Source organism: Bactrocera oleae, chromosome 5 (assembly GCF_042242935.1).
Source record: "Bactrocera oleae isolate idBacOlea1 chromosome 5, idBacOlea1, whole genome shotgun sequence".
Taxonomy (NCBI): domain Eukaryota; kingdom Metazoa; phylum Arthropoda; class Insecta; order Diptera; family Tephritidae; genus Bactrocera; species Bactrocera oleae.
Genome location: NC_091539.1, coordinates 12,241,969 through 12,254,746, shown reverse-complemented (window position 1 = coordinate 12,254,746; position 12,778 = coordinate 12,241,969). Strand labels below are relative to the sequence as shown.

Sequence of the window (12,778 nt, the reverse complement as noted above, 5' to 3'; positions counted from 1 at the left end):
CAATTGCCGCTTTGACAATGATTTACATGCATAGTCTGGAATACATTGGGCTACTTTATTGTTATTTATATAAGATGTATGTAGTATGGTAACCCCTATAGCAAGGTATGAGCTTCTGTTGATGTGGTGTAGCCACTTATATTGGCCCTACTCACTAAATGAGACCTGTCTAAGCCACACAATTTGTCGATGAATCAGACGGCTGCTCGTTTGTAAATCAACGCTGGGTAGAGAGTGGCGTGGCATATACCTAGGCATCTAGAGGTAAGCGAATGTTACATTTTAGGGTTTTGCCTGTATATTTATATAATGTATTGTTGTTATTGTTATGCAGGTAACAACAAAAGCTTGCATGTTGCACAAATTGGTACATACAAACACTGAAATATCATAGTTTCAGTCCTTTGACAGGTTAGGCAACTTGGTCGCACAGTTCGCAGAATGAGATGATGTATTATGCGTTCAAAGACAAAGCTCATTAACAATGCAACAGTCAAGGGTCAAAACAGTAAACTGTGCTTTTTTCATTGGTAGGAGCAAAAGGACAACACCAAAAGGTATCAATAGACGATTACACTCCAAAATCGTATTCGGAAATGAGGAATGGAAGATACGGAATGAACGGAATTGATGGACTCAATCGATTGCTGTACCCAATGTCATTATCTTATTTTCCTACGTGTCCAATCGCTATCGGTAGTTTAATAGAGTTCTTAAATAAGAACCCCTTCTCTGTTAATTTTTACAAATTGCTGTGACGCCTGATTTCTACACGATCTTCTTATAGCATATTTTTGGGTTGTCGAAAAATTTAACAAATGCCTTTTTGGAGATCATTCTGTACAATTTTTGCAGTTCAAATTCATTACTTGGAGAATATTTCAACAATAGAACTCAGACGAATGGATTCAGACTTCAGAGAGACCTCCGCAGGCTTTAGAGTTTAATCCCGCAAAATTGTCGAATATTAAAGATTTCGGACGCTTGTAAAGAGTTCATCGGCTTATCGGTGAAATAAGTTTGTTACGTTGAACAATATCAAAGAGTTTCCAATGTCGAAACATCAGTTTTAATGCACAAGACACTGCTCGAAATAAAATAATAGGAGTTTATTACTTGTATGAGCGAAGTTAAGCCACTGTTTGTTTGCGAAAAAGTTCAATAAATGGCGAATTCAAAGATTATAGAAATCGCATAATTGTAGAGTATTGAAGTCCAACCGAAGAAACAATTAAGTTTGGAAAAAAAAGGGTTAGTTCTATACTTTTATTGACCTCTGAAACTTTACGTTTTATGGCACATATATAGTAGTATGAAGAAAAGGTAAGAAAAAGTAATGGGTCACAATTTCCTTCTATTGCTTGTACGAAGATGTATTAATCGTATGATACCCTTTTTTTCCGATCCTTCCAAGTATAACTCAATGTTCGGAAGGTTTAGGTGCCACGATGTTCCTCGCCATCGATTTCATGTTCCGTCCTTAGCGCATTCATTATATCGCTTCTCTATCATTGCTTGGTTATCTATAGTGGATGTTGCAGCAGTAGCGGAGGTATGTTCGAGCTTCTGAGGAGTAGGGAAGTGCATTTGAATAATTAAAGATCACTTTAGAAGCGCCTGAAAGTCTTATTTTATTAGTAAACCAAGCAGCTTTTAGTCTTTTGTAGAGAGCTTATGAGCAAACGATGCCATTTTCTGGTAGCTGAACCGACTGAAATATGAACACTAAATTCACCACTTTCGAATACAATCTAGCAAGCTCAGATATATTTTGATTCAAGTCCAAAGGGTTGATTGAGAATTAAATTCACACACAACTATTTTTATATGAAATGTAGGTAATGCTTAATCAAAAAATATGCTTCAAGTTCAATGCGCCTGAAAGCTAAAATAAAGCAAAAGCTCACAAAAAAAAGAACGAATATAATTTAACTGAGTAAGAAAATCAAAACAAGGAAGGACAACTTTTATATTTAACACAGTGTGACGTTTACGTGTCTCAGCGTTGCGCCAAACGCAAGTTCCAGCGCCAATTATTAAAACTGGCGCGACAACTTGGCGGCAGACACCCAGCCATCAACGGCCCGGCTGGGAGATTCTGCAGTCGACTGTTAAAACGGCTTGTCCCCGGGCTTTAAGTACATACATCAAGCACGATAAACGCCAATACTCGTACATGACGAGTTTGTGTATGTGTGCGAGGGCAATAAGGATATGTTGTCAATCGGGTGCAGACTGGCGCCGCCTCTCGCAGGAGCATCTGTCGCTTTAACGAGTATGCGACGCTTCTACATCGTGATGCGGCTAACAATTGCTCGGTTTGGCTCGCGGTTGAGGAGACGCGTTAGCCAACTCTTGGCCACTGTGCAGTTATTGTTGTTTTTAGCTGATAACTTATACTTAGTGGTGGAAACCGCCGTATGGCTACGTGTGGAACGTAGACGATGCAACAATTGGATATTAGAATAGACGATGACGACATCGTCAGCCTGGTAGTCACTATACATGGCAGCCACGATTTGACAGCAAACACATGAGGTCAAATTATGCGGCTGCTTTGTTTTCGCAGGACTTCGCCACGTTCATTGCACTTAACGGAATAAAGAATTGTCTGAACGTGTTGCACGAGATTGCAAAGATTAACTTTAGTTATTTCTAATTTAAAAGCGCCTTTCGGCTGCACTTAGTTGGGGGAATTATTTTGTGAATAGACAGAAAAACCTGGGTCATATTTTCTAGAGGTTTTGGTTTCATACCCGACAACCAGATTTTTAGGCGATGTTCTACGAACTACTCTAACGCTATGCACAAAGCTTCGAACTAAGTTTAAAGTAAAGAAAATTGCTATTTTTATTTAACAGGCTGACTGTCCAGTTCCGTGAGCAAGTGAGAAAAACGAGAACTTGTAAGTTTGAGATGCCTGAGACTGAATGAGAAAAGAAGATATTTGTTTGAGGAAGAATAAAACGTGCAGCTATAAACTCGATTTTCCCAAAAAACCACGGGTCTTTGGCTACTTCTAATGCTAGAAATTTGTGACATATTCGGTCAAAAGGTTTACGTGTCGAAAAAGGGGTTCAATATACAGAGGCGTTTCAAACTAGGAAAACCACAGCTCCAGAACTCAAGTGGGGACACTAACTGGGAATTCCCTGTTTAATGAAAGTGAAACGCTGTACTTCCACCCGTAGCCGTTCTAGGATAGGATGAGAAAAAAAGAACGAATGCAATATTGTTTTCGCACGTACTGATACAAGCTTCTAACGACTTGGGTCGGAGATGTTTGTAACCTTCTCACAAATATCTCTGACACAAATTTGAAGACTTGTAGTTAGAAAATTTTATTTAATTAATTTTTTTTTCTGTGAAAACACTCATATTTTACTTATTATATTGAAAAAAATATTTTTTTCTGGATAATTGCTTAATCCTCAGTTGCTGGTACATCAGTTGTTGGTACATCAGTTGTTGTTGCATCCGTTGTTGATTCACTAGTTGTTATTGGCTCAGGCGCTGCCTTTAACCTTTCAGTAATAAGATTTATAGCAGTTTTGCTGATGATGGATTCAAGAAAAGACTGATCACAATTGCCGTCATCTTTACACTTTTGAGGCAAAAGTTCAGTGGCCACTTGTGTTGCTATATTAGATACCATAGTTGAGGCTTTATCCTTTACAGTTTCATGAACTGAATCTATTATATTTTTTATTGAATCTGTTGCTGTGTCAATAATAAATTGAAATCTTTGTTGTAAAAAAGGTCTAGCGCTGACACTTTGTATACCGTTATTGATGAATAAGGCTGGAAAGAGAATGTGTGAAATGTTTAGTTGTAAAAGTTTATATAAAAAATTTCAAAAAAGGTCGCAAAGTGAAACGATTCCTTAGCACCTCTGTTTTACTGGAACTACGATATCACAAAACGTTTTTAAAAAAAATATAATCTTGAAAGAAAATTATTTTTCTGTACTCATGACAGTAGGACCAATCGCAAACTCCACTACAAACGCCTTTATTCCGGAAAGTTTAATAGCAGTTTTAGTCGGCTTGTTCGACGCAAACCAGCATAACAGCCAAGATAGGTACCGCCGTGCCTAAAAAACTGGAAGAAGGTATGATGTTTATCATGCCTTCGAAAAAACGGACCATTTACGCTCACTAGCAAAACATAAGATTTATGTGTTATTCTAAAGTATAGACCAGTATTTTCGCTAGATAACAGATAACCTCAATCAATATGACAATATGTCTGCACCAATTGAAGAAAAAGTTGTTTTCCTAGCTTGGATGTCTCCAAAGTTCTTCTTCCAGTAGCTACGATCTTCCAAAAGGAATTAAAATTAAATCTACGAACACAGCAGATCTTCTTCTTCTTAAGTTTGTTCCGTAGATACTCAATCGTGGAATATTTATTTTTAAATCACTTCGATCTGTACCAGCGTTCGTAACAAATAGTAATACCACAGAAAAACCTTTACAAATAGGCTTTATTTAAAAATTTTTCGATACTTGTATGCTAACGCCGTACTAACTCTAATGGGCACCAGCTCGACGAACTCTTATAAAAATCCCTTTAGATGTGCTCACAAAACCCAATACCTACCGCAGAGCAGCAAGGACGTGAAGGTGGTTTTCGATAACATTTTTCAGTAATGAACGCTTCCAAATACTAACAGATACTATTTAAAAAAGCTACCTCATTATCGGCTTTTATAACCTGAGCGGTTCAGTGACATTTCATAGGTTATTTTAGAGGTGAATTTTCGGAAAGGAAACTACTAAATACCTAATTTCTAAAAAGCTTTATTACAACCTGTACCTATATAATTCTAACAATAGCAAATCATAAGCGATCTGTGTCAATTGTTAACTCGTTAAACGTGTAGTCGCATAGTGTTTACCATAGTTTCAGACGGAACGTGTTGTCAGTAAAATTTTCAAACTGTTTAGTTGTTAAATAATTCAAAAGCAACCTGATCTAAATCGATCATAATCAGTATTGTAATTTTTATGTCCGCATATCCATTTGAGAGAGTAAAGATACCTCTTTGGTAATCAATAAGGAGAAGGCCCTTAGGGTACAGAGCGTTATCAAGCCAATTACTTGAAAGGTGGTTCCCGATTGGTTTGTAAGGTTCAGCTTGGGTGTCAGCGGTATCAACTCAGTAAACGTGCCGTTTCGACTGGGTCGGATCATAGAGAGAGCGGTGTTAGATGAGTGGGATTCATAAGACATTCAAACAGGTGGTAAGTGTGATGGTAGACGCATTTTACGCAGGACATATGACAGTCGGAGTCTTAATGCCATTCACTGTGCGCGGCCTGTTAAATTTTTCTTAACTAAGAATTTTGTCCTCGAATTAGTAGGGATGATTGACGATCGCTCAGATAGTTCATGGTCCACCTCTTCAGCCCTTCATGGAGTGTAGATTGTTCGAAGCTTTTGACAAGTCCAGCGCTAATAGGATCGTCCTCTCACAGGGTGGTTTTTCATTTAGGCCACGAACTATCGGGGCATTTATGACGCTAATTGGTTTGGTGGTGCTGTACACTTTCTGGAAGCCATGTTGATGGCCTATTGTTGTACATGTACGCTTCAGGTTCAGCCGTAAAACTTCTTTGAACATTTTTTTAGATTCATTCGCATTTAGGAGCATCACCAGAGTTTCAAGCTGTGCTGCTTTGTGTCAGCTATGATATATTATATGCCTTTATGGTTAACAGATACTTAATGTTTTATAAACATATATTCCACTTCCACATTTGTAGCTAAGGATGGAGGTTTGACAGCAGATCATGCAGGATGGCGCAGACATTAGCCTGACCTTTTGTGATATTTGGATTGAACTGGGCTGATATTAAGGCTTAAAATAAAGGCCATTAAATTATCGACAAATTTCAGAACCCCTAAAGTTTAACTGAATATCAAAAAAGAAGCAACAAGTTGATTACATACATATTTTTTTATTTATTTACGTTATTTACATATGTACATATGTATTAGGCTGACAATGTTTTGGATAACACATATAATTTGATGATTTTTAAATAAATTATGCTTTCTAGGTTTTCACAAAATTTCCGTTTTTAGACAAAGTGTTATGCCTGAGCTCTCGCAAATTCGTAATTCAGCGCCAATCTTCAAGCAAGAAAAAAGCTATACCAAGTGGATTCTTTCATACTCTTGCACATTGTATTTAACCTAACCAAAATCCCCAATAGTTATAGTCATTGTTATTATAACCAAGATAGTTCCAATAATTCTGAACACTTTTAGAACGACTAGATTGGGTAGATTTTGAAGAATCGCCATCTGTTTTCGAAGCAGACGTCTTCTCAGCAGATTTATTAGTTTGTTTGTTGATTTTAGAAATAAATTTCACCTTTTCTGCTTTTGAACTATCTTTGGACTCAGTTTCAGTGTCAGTTTCTGCTAGCGCAGAATCACCCTTTTTGCCAGACCTTCCATTCTCATTTCCAAGAGTTTTCTCATTTTCTACTTCAGAACAGTTGCTGTTTTCTCCAGACTCAACATTCACAACCTCAAAGCTTTCATGCTTATTCTCATTACTTTCCTTTTTATCTTTTTTCGACGAATTATTTATCACAATCTTACGCCCTTCATTCTCGTTTCCATCAGCAGACAGTTTACCAGCAAGTAAACTTGCGATTAATTCTTTTGCTAAAATCGATCCTACAATCACAGTTGTTTGTGGTTGATTTATTACTACTGAGATTGGATCCGACAGGTTGGTTTTTGATTGTGCAAGATGCTTTCCACTAATTCTTTGTATATTGTTAACAAGGAGTATAACTGGAATAAAATTTTGTTTAAAATTTATCAATTAGAATTCTTTCTTTATTTTTAATCAGCTCTGGTAAGTGAAATAGTACTATGTGAGCTCTGATGTCTTGCTGGGAGCTTAACAACGTTTTAAGGACCTCTAAACAGCCTTCTTCTCCTCCGATGAAAGTTTTTGTAAAACTTTTTAGCTGTATTAGACTAACCAGAACACAAATTAAGTGATATCCCTTTAAGCACTCATCTGTCCTATTAGTTACCTTTCTGGTAATACTTCAACAGTAAATAAATTTATTCACCGGCAATAGTCAAAGACAAACATGTTGGTCCCGATAACATCTTGTTTGCCATCTCGTTAGTATAAATGACGGATATCTAACTGTTAAAAGTTAATAGTCTCGCGATCTCAAGGGGACTGATTTGTAAAGAACAGTAGAAGCATATATCTTCAAAAGAAGTATTTCTCTACTATAAAGTTTGGTTTTAACAATACCAATTCATTAGTGATCGACGTCTATTGTTCTCAAGTAACGTGTAGTTGCATAGCGAATTTATTTCAACGAGAAAAGAAAATACAAAACGCATGTTTATAACCTATAAGATAATAAAATATCAAAACTGATTGTAATCTGTTAACGGTTTCGTCGCATAATGAATATTAAATTCTTAAAAAATATTAATTTTATTTTAATTAATAAAAATATAATTTATACTCTCGCAACATCTCGCTACAGAGTATTATAGTTTTGTTGACTTAACGGTTGTGTGTAACACTTTAAACTAATCGAGATACATATAGAACTATATATATATAATTTGGATGATGACACGCGTTGAATCACGGATAACTATCTGTCCGTCCGTCCGTCCGTGCAAGCGATAAATTGAACAGAGGGACGTTGGGATTGCAGATGTCTAATCAAAAACCATAACTAAGCTACACAATACGATACAATACTGTTATTTAGGAATGAATGAGGGGCATTTTTAGTTTGAAACACTTTGAAAAAGTGGGCGTGGCTTCGCGCTCTAGAAGATTCAGTGTACATATCTTCCGAACCACTACAGTGAAAGCTACCAAATTTTTTAGGACATATCTTTTTAGTATCTTAGTGACTATGTAAAAATTGCTGAAGTCGGACAATAACCCCGACCCCCATTTAACCGGTATGTTGAAAACTACTAGAAGTGCGATAACTAAATAAATAAATGAATGTGAGAGACACTAAATTTTACATGCGAGATGGCTCGGAAGGGCTTCACAGGAGCCAGAATGAAAATTGGACAATGGGTGTGGCACCGCCAACTTTAAGTGATATCTTATATCTATAGCTCAAACAAGTTCAACCGAATTTGGTGCGTAACATTATCCTGACACTCCAATATTACGATATGAAAATGGGCGAAATGAAATCACAACCACGTCTACTTCTCATATAACACAATTTTAAATTCCATATGATTATTTCACTTTACAGTTTACAAATCAAGCAGCAATGAATATATCGATGTTAAATTTAGCCAAAACTGCTTTTACTGTATGCCATCACATCCTAAAAATTGTGAAAACGTACCATAACGGTTCAAACCCGCAGATATTGAAGATGTGGATCCCAGCGCCTATGGGTGACTTTTTACAGTAAATATCGGTCTAGTTGTGAAATATATTATTTAAATGCTAGTAATAAATAATATGCATTTTATTTCTTATTAAAAAAAAAAACACCCATTTTATGTATATCTACTGTGGAAAATTTTTAAGGAAGAAACATTTAAACCAGAAAAATATGTATATTTATGGTAATTAAATTGACAAATTATCTTTTCTTAATCTTAACCAACATATTTCTCATTAACTTAAAGTGCAGGAGGTATATAATATACGAGCATTTTTACTATTTAGTTCAAGATTCTATTCGACTAGGGCGATTACCTTGTTCTTCCTTTATTTTTCATCTCTTCTTACTTTACTTACCAACTGAAGATAAAAATAAATAATTTACTTAGCTTTTTGCTAAATTTATTTATTTACAACAATCATAATAATTATAATAACTCGATTCCGCAGCATCACACCGACTATAATAACAAGGTTCTGTATAGTCACTATCGCTAAAATAACTCGATTCTGTTGAATCACACGGACTATAATAACACCGTTCTGCAGAATCACACCGACTATGACAACCCCGTTCTGCAGGATCACACTGCTTATGACAAGACTGTTTTGCTGAACCACACCGCTTATAATAACAAGGTTCTGTAGAATCACTATCGCTAAAATAACTAGATTCTGTTGTTTGCTTTCCAAGTGACTTTCCACTAACTGTTGACATATAACCGGCAAGAAATAGAGCTGAAACGAAGAAAGTATAAAAATTTATATGTTAGAAGTGTAGTAGTAATGAACAGCAACTGAGTTTTATCCTTGTTCTCTTATTTGTTTCTCGAGCACTCTTAAACCGTAAACAACACTGGTTTAAAACACCTGTAAAACAGATCAACAGCTTTTATACGGTACTTTAACTAAACACCCTACAAATAATCGACTTCAAATTACTACAAAAACCTCTCATCAATATCTGTGACTTTTGCTCACTCTGAGAATGCGTGCTCTGAAAATCTAATGTTGGTTCGACAACCTTATGAAACTCATTTACTGAGAACCAACCAGCAGACATTTTAAGTAATATTTATCGACATGTCGCGGTTCTTCTTCCGGTTATGGTATCAATACTTGTACTCACCGCTAATCCTCAAACACAAACATGTATGCCTCGGTAACATCATAATTTTCTAAATTTAGTAGTAAATGATTTCAGAATAGCACGCAGTTAGGCCAGCAGCTGAGAACTGCTTTAAGTACTCTTATTGCGGGGATCTCAAGTTGACTGATTGGTAAAGGAAAGTAGAGGCACAAAGTTTCGAAATTTGTGTCGCTGAGTTCTTAAAGCTTTAAAATTAACAACACCAATTCATAACTGTTTTGCGCTTATTGCTAACTCAAGAAACGTGTAGTCGCATAGTGCTTGGTGTAAAATGAGACGTGATGTGAAATCTGATCTAAAAAGTGAACAATCGACTGACAACATAGTGTAATTTATAACCGCATATCTCTTTGAAAAAGTAGAGATACCTCCAAAAATATTCTGATTCTGAAAAATCTCATACAGGAAACCGTTGTAGCGAATACATCGAATCACCGATGGCATTGCTGTGAAAATTTCGGCTGCAAAATCAGCTGAAAAATTGGCGGCCTTAGGAGAATTTACCACAAGAACCTTAGGTCGTAGTGCGATAAACAGGGGACGGTGTATAAAATATCTGGGAGAGAAGGTTTCAAGACACCCTAAAAGAGGGTGTATGGCGCAGGGGCACGCGACCCATCAGCGGAATTTTCAACATCTACACGGACGGATCCAAAATGGCTGGGCTGGGATCTTATGCGATGCTAGATCTCTGGCGACCCTTCAAGCTGCCGGAATACTTCAGTGTCTTACAGGCAGATAACTTTGTGGTCAGAAAATCTGCTGTGATTGCTAATAACTCAAGAAATGACAAAAAGAACATCAATATATACGAGTACGTCGATAGTCAAGCGGCAATTAAAGCAATAATCTCACAGGATCACCAAGATCTGGGGAAAGAGAACAGAAGGAAAACACGCTTGCTTGTTACTCAAATAGTCTCGAAAACGGTAGGGTGCAGAACGGTTGTTGACCTCGTCACAGATCACAACTTGCTAGCTTCACATGCGAGCCGTATGGACATTATTAACGATGACGCATGTAGGCATGAGAAAGACGCTGGAACACATCTTCTGCTTCCGTCTGGCTTTATCTAGAATTCGGCTTAGGTATCTAGGAGCTTCGCGGTTCAAGGGACTTAATGAACTATGAGAATAAGATATCAAGTCTCTATCAAACTATGCAAACAGCGTTGACGTCCTGCACGACGTAAACTTCTGATCGTATTAAACTGAAACTCCAGCTGGCATTACAAAGTACCTGTAGATCTGTACATGGTGTGACAACGAGCCTGTTTAAGCCTAAGTTATCAATAGGAGCAGGAAATACCTTGAAGTTTTTAGACTGAAAGCAGGGTGGCGCTTTTTAAGGCACCTCAGGTACATAATGTTGTCGAGTCGGTTACTTGTAAGTGGTACAGTGATCTATAGGAACGCTTTAGGTACAGTCGTTGAACTTCTTTGAATAATTTTGGAATACCCAGTACTTTCTGAAGCTTTATCAGTCGACGGAGTTTCAAGCTGTACTATTTTCGGTTGGCTATGATGGATTAAGTGTCATGTATGGTTAACCTCAGGTACTTAATTTTTTTTTCTGACGGCAATGTCTTATTATTTAAGCTATAAGAAGTGCAGAGTTGTCTTCGTATTTATATATACCATATATTACACTTTTGTAGCCAGTAATGGAGATTTAACAGCAGCACATGCAGAATAGGGTAAACATTAACTTGGCTTCTTGCAGTGTTCTGAAACTAAATATGGTAATCGGGAGCTACACATATATACCTACATACCTATAATACAAAAATATTGATCTATGACAGTATTGTGGTGGATCATAACAATAAAATTATGGATGACCGTAAGAAAGGCAAGCGGCCGTCTAGGTATAAGTTTCGTAGTTATTGCTACGGTGTCGTAGCGAGTACTAAATCAGGCTGAGTTTTCTCCTTCATGGATCCAGAATTTCAATTTGACTTAGCTGTGATATCCAGGACTTATGAGGTTTAGATTTAAAAAAAAAAATCGCATAAAGTGACTGTAGTACCTTGTGGTATTTAGATTGGATTTGTATGATATCAATTCTTAAATTGAAGGCCTTTAAATGATTGACCAACAGGCTTCGGCACCCAGAAATTGAAAAACTTCAGAAATAGTGACAGTTACAAATGGCATGACTCGCAATGCTGCAAGTCAAATATGGTATATATAAAAGCAAGTCGAACTGACAAGCAACGCGAAGCGCAAAAAGAAGTAGAACGGAATCGATGGAATCGATATCAGCAAGATAGAAAATTACGTTTAACCCCTAACGAGCGGCATTCAATTATAACAAGGAGTTGATTACAGTTCCCAACAAAGCAAAGCAATTAAGTTTAAAATTGAAGCTCCTGGAATGTGTTGCCGAGGGGTCAAGTCAAATTGACGCTATTGGTACCACCATCACGGCTTCGTCATTTGAATAACAGGTTCCTTATTGACTAAAAACCCCTTTAGGACCACTGTCTAATAACTACAAAATTGTCATCAAAACTGATAGGATGCGCGCAGGACAACACGCGAGACGTTAACAAAGCTGCTGTTCTCTCTTCGATTCGCCATTTCTCTGCTCTTTATCTTTACGCGCTGCTCAACAAAAGTTACAAAGTTATCGAGTTCAATTATAATAGTTTATAGAAAAAATAACTAAGTTGCAGAAAAAACAATGCTACCTTATTCTAACAAAATTAATTGTTTCGGATGAATGTCCTTCTTAATGTATGTGCGTCATTGTTGCAACCAAAGGTCGTTCACATCAACATCTTCCAATTTAGACACAATAAAATCATTAATCATGGCTCTACATTGTTCCCCACTGTCTGTAAAATTATGACCGGCTTAATTTGTGAAGAAATAAGGCCATAGATCATACCAAAGAGTAACTTTTTGAGGAAGTAACAATGTCTCTACAATTTATTATGACTTATCATCACTCCAAATTCGACTATTTTGTTTATTAAAGTAGCAGTTCAACCAAAAGTTAGTTTCATCGCTGAACACAATTTTTTTGTGAAAATCGGGATCGGTTGCCATGTCATTTTGGGCCCATACACCGAACGTGCGACGATTTTTGTACAATTTGATTTTGTAAGCCCGCAAACTATGGTAAATTATTAGGATCACGAGACGAGTTAAATTTCGAATGATTGCCGGCTTGTCTGTCTGTCCGTCCGTGCAAGCGATAAATTG

The 12,778-nt window shown here is 36.8% G+C and overlaps 1 protein-coding gene and 1 long non-coding RNA gene across 2 annotated transcripts; both read right to left on the bottom strand.

Moving 5' to 3' along the window:
* Positions 1–3,232: 3,232 nt before the first annotated feature.
* On the bottom strand, positions 3,233–4,741 carry LOC106615433 (uncharacterized). The gene is made up of 2 exons (XM_014231644.3): positions 4,603–4,741; positions 3,233–3,801 (listed from the first exon to the last, which is right to left on the bottom strand). The coding sequence occupies exons 1-2, from the start codon at positions 4,640–4,642 to the stop codon at positions 3,425–3,427; spliced, it is 417 nt and encodes a 138-aa protein (XP_014087119.2). The 5' UTR covers positions 4,643–4,741; the 3' UTR covers positions 3,233–3,424.
* Positions 4,742–8,799: 4,058 nt separating this feature from the next.
* LOC118682473 (uncharacterized) lies at positions 8,800–9,751 on the bottom strand. The gene is made up of 2 exons (XR_011396621.1): positions 9,549–9,751; positions 8,800–9,157 (listed from the first exon to the last, which is right to left on the bottom strand). It is a non-coding gene; the product is annotated as an uncharacterized lncRNA (long non-coding RNA).
* Between the last annotated feature and the right edge of the window lie 3,027 nt (positions 9,752–12,778).